Source organism: Dryas octopetala, chromosome 6, assembly GCF_963921425.1.
Source record: "Dryas octopetala chromosome 6, drDryOcto1.1, whole genome shotgun sequence".
Taxonomy (NCBI): Eukaryota; Viridiplantae; Streptophyta; class Magnoliopsida; order Rosales; family Rosaceae; genus Dryas; species Dryas octopetala.
In genome coordinates this window covers 13,968,080-13,976,826 of record NC_141371.1, presented here as the reverse complement: position 1 = coordinate 13,976,826, position 8,747 = coordinate 13,968,080, and the positions used below count along the sequence as shown (strand labels likewise).

Genomic DNA, 8,747 nt, shown 5'->3' with positions numbered 1-8,747 from the left:
CCTATATTATATCTTAAATGATATAGAGTATAGATTATAAAATATATAGGATTTAGTATATAGATTATAAAATATAAAGAATATATTAATTTTATTTATTCATTATACTAATTTTATTTAACAGTATTTGTCTTCAGCGCGCATTATATTTATTTTATATCACATGAAACTTACTATATAATTTGCTTTCTTCAATATTTTTTTATCAATGTAGTAGATAATATGTTAAATAAACATATGGTAAAATTTCATTCAAAATTTCTGTATTTTGATAGTAATTTCCGTCGTTTCCATCTAATTTTTGTTGAAATTTAAAAAATCTTCGAAATTTCTGTCAAAATTTCCATCGAAATTTCCTCGAAACCCGAAATTTTATTCCTTGGTCCATTGCAATATTCGTTGCTTAATGATAATATATAATGCTTTGCTATTCCATCTATATATGTCGTCAAAATGAATACTTGTCAAAGGTTTGCTTCGTATGCCCAAAGAAGCATATATACTCTTTTCCACTCGGCAAGTCATCTTGATCCTTTGCATCACATTAAAACACGTACATAAACCTCCTTCATCACCATCACCATACTAATTTGCCAACTTTCCCAAGGAACAGATTAAGATGGGCCAAACCCTCAAGAAATTAACTCCCGGTTCTCTCTCTCTCTCTCTCTCTCTCTCTCTCTCTCTCTCTCTCTAGCTTATCATGAATCCAATTAAATATTTTCTTATAATTTAATGGGCCAAATAATTAAGTTAATTTTTATACATCTATATATGCAGGAACGGAGGAGAACAAGATGAAAGAAATTTGTCCGATAATAGAGAAGTGCTATGAAACCCATTTTGCAGACGCCATCAAGGAACCAACCCTAACTCACTTCTACCGAGCAGTATGCGAAACTGTCGAGTATATCCATATATAATTAATTCATTACCTCCCAATTATTTTACAGATCCAATTAAATATATCTTTGCATGCATATTTTATTTAAGTTAATTTCTTGCATGCCATGCATTGGATTGTAGCATCGGCAATTAGCCCCACTAATAGATCATGTGTTAATATTTATCCCATTGTGGCAGAGAAATCAACAAACAGCTTGGTAACACACAATTTTGTGTGCCACAGGAAAGCAAACTCGAGCAAGCATTCGCAGTACGTAAGAATATATTTATGATTTATTCTTTTGCACACCACCTATATATATATATCTCCTTTATGTGATGTTTCCTTTAGATTTTTTCTTCTTTTTCTCTCTTTTTAAGTTTTGGCTTGTATTATGAATACATCTCTAAAATGGGGTGAGACTCATTTTGGGTAAATTATATTTTTAGTTCATGTGTTTTGGTCCGAAATCATATTTGGTCTTTATGGTTTAAATTTTATCAATTTGGTCATTGTATTTTATGTTGTTTGAAACTTTAGAATATTTTCACCAAACATAAAATTTTTTCTCAAATAAGATCGAACTAATAAATTGTTCAAACTCGTGAGTTTTACTAGACCGAAAATCGTGTATGTAGTCTTAAATCTTAATAATTTTATGAGCCTCAATTTCTTTAGCAAAATAAACACGAAAATAGAAATTAAAATTAGTTTTGGAAAGTCCATAACATGTTTTCTTTCCTCAGCAAAATCATTCTTAAAAACAAATGAATAACTTATTCCCAAATTGAAAATTTAGTTTTAATTTAATTAAACTAGCTGACATAAAATGAGTAAAAGATGTATATCAAACCAACATCGACAAGAATTAATTATTCAACATAATTGTATATATATATATATATATGTTGCAGATTCACCACCAAAACAAAGGAAGATCATTGACGAGGGAAGAGTTCCAAAAGATTTTCCAAGATGTGATTATTGGTACAGGCTTTACTGGTGTTGGGGCAAAGGACACACTCATATACATCTATGGTGTTCCATTAACTGCACTTTTTATCAAGCAACGAATAATGCCACGTGCGATTGGTAATGAGATTTTCATTCCAGGCATCACTTCTGCTACAGTCTTCGTGCTTGCCAAACTTAACAAGATATGAATAACTTGGGCTCTTGCACATTATTATACATGGTCCACGATCAAAATCAATTATTTTAATTACCAATGTATCAATGATTTGTTTAATTACATGTATTTTTTAAACTTGTGTGAATTCACGCTTTCTAATTAGTCTTCAACTTAATTGTGTGAATTAATTAATATACATATCTTTCTATTTTAATTGAGTCTTGGGTTTTTCACCCCATTTAAAATTTGGAGGTCGACATTGCAACCCAAAAAACAAAATGAACTACATTGATTCCTTTCTAAGGGATATTTTTAGTTTTTTAGATACATTTTACAACTTTTTGCTTTATTTAAGTTTCGTTTTGCTGATTCTTTGAAGACGAAAATAGTTAATGGCTATCTAAAGCTGTTTACTTTGATATTGCATGAATAAAGTCACAGTTTCACCTCAAAAAAAAAAAAAAAAAAAGACAAAAATAGTTAGGCATTGGTCTCATTTTGCCACAAATATTTTTAATTTGAATGAAAATGTGATTTTTTTTTCCTAGGTGACACTGAAAATTTAGGTAGTATAATAAGCGTAAAAAACCTTTTTTAAGTCGTTAATTTGCGAAGCTAGCTTAGTACCTTTTATCAACAAAATCTCTAAACATAAGTTTTTACAATATATCCTGATGTGCAGAATATATGCATATTCATCTCCCAAGATCGAATACTTATCATGACCAATTGTATGAATTTGCATAACAATCAATCACGTATTTTCAACAAATTTCTTAAGGCGTGCCATCAATATCATATATATCCGGCCAATCAATATATGAGACGATCTTAACCCTAGAGACTGGAGGCCTATCAATACAATGTGATGCCCTCATTGCAGTTATATATGAGTGAATTCCTATTCCAGAATCCTATAAAATATACATCCACATCTCTAATAGTGTCAAAATATTTTTCTCTTTTGCCTATATTACACTTTTGGTACTTGTAGTCTTGATTTCATATTAGTCCTTATTGTTATAATTTTTTAAAAATTATACTTATATATAGTTTGTAATGTTCTCAATGTAATCCCAATTTACATTTTGGTCACATTAATTATGGAAATTTTTTTGGTCAGACATTAATTTATGGAAACGATTACCAAAACCTTGACCCCACATATATTGCTATCTCAACGTACATTTGACTTGTAAGTGGTTATGAGAATAGGAGAATGACTATATCTCCTCTTTTTTTTGACTCAAGGAGGACTATCTATCCCTCTCTTAGACAATTATTAGAAGAAAAACGGAGAGAGAGAGAGAGAGAGAGAGAGAGAGAGAGAGCTGAGCTATGTGACATGATCGATCGAGTAGTCTAAGGTTAATAATCCACATATATTATGCAAGGATTAGTGAAAGGCTTAGAATTAATGGCAATGATATATGGATCACATTGACCAAATGTGATATATGGTTCTTAGAGGTTGTAGGAGATCGTGAACATTGAACGAGACTCTCTCTCAACCACAAAGCAACAAAAAACATATATAGCAAAAACAGAAGTTGCACTCTGACCCATCGTTGAATGAAAGAAAATTCCCAAATGAAATTAATTACTACCAACCACAACAAAATTAATCAACTTCTTTTTATTCTTTTATTAATTAATGTAATTATCTAATTCTAACATTTAATCTGGACAAGAATAATATTAATTATAGGCTTTATAGCAACATATATAATCTGATAAAATTAATAATAACTACATCAACCATTTTTTGACAAAAAACCTAATAACACATACCATTTAGCAACCATTGTTTCCTTAATCACTTCTCTTGCGACAACCTCGCCCGTTTTTAGTGTTGATTTTAGGGAATTAATTTCACCCACTTGTCAAAAAAAAGCATAATTGACCTCAAATTATTGAAGAAAAAATAAAATTGACACACACTTAGTTTCAGAAAGAAAAGGGGCACTTCTTTTGTTTCAATCGCTCTTTTCGCTTTCTTCAGAAAAACAAAGAAACACAAATTCATTTCCTTATCATCATTTTTCATCATCATGTTGCTGCATGCATTGTTGATTTGATTCATTTTCTTCATCTGGGTATTGATGATTTTTCCTGCACAGCCATTATTTGATCATCTTGGTTCTTGTTAGTGTTATATGGAAACCTGAAATTAGAAAAAAAAAAAAAAAACATATAAAAGTTGTTGCTGCAGAATGAGCAAAGAGAGCAGTAGTGTAATTAAGGCATGGGAGGCCACAGTGCGCAAAACACAGGCTGCTAGAAAGCGAGCCAACAGCATCTTTGGGATTTCAGTGGACCATGCAGCAGACGAGGACGACCATGATCACAGTAGCGATGACAGTGACTGTGGCCCTGAAGAAATGATATACCATGCAGACAAGATTCTCCCCAATGGCGACTACTACACCGGCCAATGGTGCGAAAACTTCCCCCACGGCCAAGGCAAGTACTTGTGGACCGACGGGTGCATGTACGTGGGGGAGTGGTATAAAGGGAAGACAATGGGAAAGGGAAGGTTCAGTTGGCCTTCTGGGGCTACATATGAGGGAGAGTTCAAGAGTGGTTATATGGATGGCGCGGGCACGTACACGGGGTCTAATGGTGACACTTATAGGGGATCATGGGTCATGAACTTGAAACATGGCAATGGTACCAAGAATTACTCCAATGGGGATTGGTACGAAGGCGAATGGCGAAGAGGGTTGCAGGAAGGGCATGGGAAATATAAGTGGAAGGATGGGAATCATTACATTGGGGATTGGAAGAATGGAGTGATTTGTGGGAAAGGGTGTTTTGTTTGGAGCAATGGGAATAGGTATGATGGTAATTGGGAAGAAAATGTGCCTAAAGGGAATGGGACTTTCAAATGGCCTGATGGGAGTCTATATGTGGGGAATTGGAGTAAGGATCCAAGTGAGCAAAACGGGACTTATTACCCTTCCCGGTCCTCCCCAGATGCCAATCTTGAATGGGATCCTCAAGATGTGTACAATGTGGATTTGAAGGACTGTAAAATCTGTCCCGGCGAGAAGGTTTCGATTCTGCCATCACAGAAGAAGCTTGCAGTGTGGAGATCAGCAAAGGGGGAGAGCGTGAAGCCGAGGAGAATGTCTGTGGATGGGAGGGTGAGTGTAGGCCTGGAGAGACCATTTGATAGGATGCAAATGTGGGATGGTGGTGGTGGTGATGAAGCTTATCATGAGCATAGGGCTTCTACTGTTGGGGGAGAATTGGATGAAGATTCGATGGGTCTACATATTGAGGAAAGGGGATATCATCTGAAGATACCTAAGGCGGGTAGGAGACAAGGGGAAACAATCAGCAGGGGGCACAAAAATTATGAACTCATGCTCAATTTGCAGCTAGGAATCAGGTTTTAATTATTGACTTCATTAAGATTTTTTTTCTTCCTGTCATATATTTTTTTGTTTTTGGTTGAACTGCTTTTATAGGGTGACGGTCCATATATTTTCTTGTTTGTATGTCTTGGTAATTGAACAAATTAATAAACGGAGAAAAATAAGGAAGAAGAGTAGAAGTGTACAAAATAGGAGTGTGAAAATCGCTACCTAAATCGAAGTGTACAAAATAGGGAGAAGAGTAGAAGAAATTCATCTTTTACCTAAATCTATGCACAATGGTGAATAGGAGAACAAATAAATTGAGCAAAAAATTGCAATATGTGATTTGGAAACAGTTGTGTGATTTGTTTGATGTTTTGGATTTGATTCCTGTAGTTTTATGGCACTAATTTGATGTATGTGGAATGATTTCATGCACAGGCATTCTGTTGGAAGACCAGGTCCATCTGGATCCCTTGACCTGAAGCCTTCAGCTTTCGACCCCAGGGAGAAATATTGGACAAGATTTCCTCCAGAAGGGTCCAAATACACTCCCCCACACCAGTCCTGTGAATTTAAATGGAAGGATTACTGCCCATTAGTCTTCAGGTCTGCTCTTGTATATATATATATATAATATCTGTTGTTGTTGCTTGTTTGTTATGCTTCCAAATACAGCTAATAGGTAGTCTCTTAGCATTTCCACAAAGAATGGGGAATGTTTAAGTAGTACTCATTTTTATCTTGCTAGCCAGTGTTAGCTTGGTATACATTGTCGGTCCATTTTTGACAACTTAAGTTTTTAGGGTACATCGTTAGTCCATTCCCCAACAACTTAAGCTTTTGGAATTCAGTGATTGTCTAACAGTATGTACTGGTTATCATAATTTGCTCTCATCAGGACTCTTAGGAAGTTGTTCAAGGTCGACCCAGCTGACTACATGCTATCAATATGTGGGAATGATGCTCTCAGGGAGCTCTCCTCTCCTGGTAAAAGTGGCAGCTTCTTTTACTTAACCAATGATGACCGCTACATGATTAAAACAATGAAGAAGGCAGAAGTAAAAGTGAGTTAGTTCTGTTTTGTACTCTACTCATATATATTTTGTTTGAATTCAACACTGGTGGTTCTAACTATCTACTTGGTTTTATTTATTTATTTTTTTCATGGTGAATTAGGTGCTTATGAGGATGCTTTCAGCCTATTATAACCATGTTCGAGCATATGACAACACTCTAGTGACTAAATTTTATGGACTGCACTGTGTAAAGCTAACTGGCCAACCTATTCAAAAGAAGGTATTTGTCCAAGTATTGCTAACACCTATAACTTTGCATTAATGTGTCTGACAGTTGGAGCAAGATGTTATCCTATTGATTTTGAGTTTGAGACCTCGGTATATATAGTTATTAGTTAGTATTTGATTTTAGTAGAAATAGATAGTAAACATCTTTTCGATGACTGTGTTATGATCCAGGTGCGATTCATCATTATGGGGAACCTATTCTGTTCCGAATATACCATTCATAGACGTTTCGACTTGAAGGGATCTTCCCTTGGTCGCACAACAGATAAACCTGAGACAGAGATTGATGAAATGACTATCCTTAAAGACCTTGATCTTAACTTTATATTTCGACTTCAGAAGTCATGGTTTCAAGAGTTTTGCAGGTGAATTATTATTTTTGTTTCGCTTGTTTTGCTAACATATTAGAACAAATATTACGATCCCAAATCATGGTTTTATGAGTCCAATGGCCTTTTGTATTTGTCAAATAAGTTACACATTAATGTCTTTTTTGTTGTTTTCTTTTCCTTTGTTGGCCTTTGTTAAATGTGCATATGTGTGTATGATTTTGCAGGCAAATTGATAGAGATTGTGAGTTTCTTGAACAAGAGAGAATAATGGATTATAGTCTGTTAGTTGGCCTTCATTTCAGAAATACATCAGCTGCTGGGGATCTCATTCTCTCTGGAGCCCATACTCCTACTGGTTATTAATCTTTATTGTCCTAAAAGATTTTGTCTGCTCTTTTCTTCATTTTGGATTTACAATTTGCTCACCATGCCAGAGGCTGCTATGTTTTTTTTTTTTTCTCACAGGCGAGCAAGAGAACGAGGGAGCTCCACGTCTTTCAAGAGCAGACATGGATCAGCTTCTTTTAGACCCATCCAGGTGAAATCTCTCTCTGCATTAAATCATTACTTGGTGCTTGGTTCAATGTTCAGTCTGTTATACCATGTAGTTTTTTGCTTTAAGTTCAACTATGTGGTATGAAAATGTAACCCGTGTATCTTGATCTGAATTTCATAGTGAACAGCCATTGAATTTGAAACAGAGATAACTTGTTTTGCTTATGATTTATAATTTGGTTCTATGTGATTAAAATAAAGCTAGAGGTTGAAAATGATAGTACTTCAGGTGTTCACTTTAGCAACCATTACTATCTTCTCAAGGAAATGTTTTCATCTTTTACAATCTTTCAACAAGGTAGGAAGTGATTACTATTAAATACCATCAAAACATCCTTCTATCAATACCATTTTAAATGAAGATTTTCTGTTAAATTACATTATTGCAGGTGGGCTAGTATTAAATTGGGGTTGAACATGCCAGCACGCGTTGAAAAGACAGAGAGAAAAGGTGAAAGTGAATTTCAGCTTGTCGGAGACCCAACTGGGGAATATTATGAAGTTATAATGTTTTTTGGCGTCATAGACATACTTCAAGACTATGACATTAGCAAGAAGCTTGAGCATGCATACAAGTCCATCCAATATGACCCAACTTTGATATCAGCCGTTGATCCGAGACAATATTCAAGGCGCTTCCGCGATTTCATATATAGAGTATTTGCTGAAGACACTACTTGAAAGCATACTTCTGGTCACAGTACCTCTGTAATGTTGTATTTCACAGCAATTCCTTGTTTCTAATCAGCAGGGTCTTATGTAGAGTAGTTTGTTGTGAGCATAAACTTTGGGGAGCTCTATGTGGTTGCCAGTGTTGAGCTCCACATAACTTTCATTTCCCTTCAACTTTTTGTTTTTAATTCCTTCACCATACATACAAGGCAATATAGGTAGATATATTACATATTTCATTAAATTATAGAAGAGGCTGTGAGCAGGAGCAGCAGTAGTGCATTCAATTGTAAACTGTATGTATGAGAATCTATGATTTTTCTAATCAGTCTATTCCTTTTTTTCTTCTTTCCTTGGGCTTGACAGATAGAGAGAGAGGTGTCTTGGATTTCTAGCATCTGTATTGTATTGAATTGTATACAGGAAAAATGGAATTAGATATGATGTTTGTTATTTCATTTGTCTTCTAACCTCTTCTTCCTCTTTTTAATTTTTTTATTT

At 34.7% G+C, this 8,747-nt stretch overlaps 2 protein-coding genes across 2 annotated transcripts; both read left to right on the top strand.

Annotated features, from left to right (window-relative positions):
- The first annotated feature begins 598 nt into the window (after window positions 1–598).
- On the top strand, window positions 599–2,151 carry LOC147282620 (uncharacterized). Its single transcript, XM_086249033.1, has 4 exons — window positions 599–650; window positions 781–907; window positions 1,084–1,156; window positions 1,801–2,151. The coding sequence occupies exons 1-4, from the start codon at window positions 620–622 to the stop codon at window positions 2,047–2,049; spliced, it is 480 nt and encodes a 159-aa protein (XP_086105159.1). The 5' UTR covers window positions 599–619; the 3' UTR covers window positions 2,050–2,151.
- A 2,080-nt stretch (window positions 2,152–4,231) lies between these two features.
- LOC147282619 (phosphatidylinositol 4-phosphate 5-kinase 5-like) lies at window positions 4,232–8,255 on the top strand. The gene is made up of 8 exons (XM_086247436.1): window positions 4,232–5,412; window positions 5,822–5,989; window positions 6,282–6,447; window positions 6,560–6,679; window positions 6,859–7,052; window positions 7,244–7,374; window positions 7,485–7,557; window positions 7,964–8,255. Exons 1-8 carry the CDS (start codon window positions 4,232–4,234, stop codon window positions 8,253–8,255), a joined length of 2,325 nt encoding a protein of 774 aa, XP_086103562.1.
- Window positions 8,256–8,747: the final 492 nt, after the last annotated feature.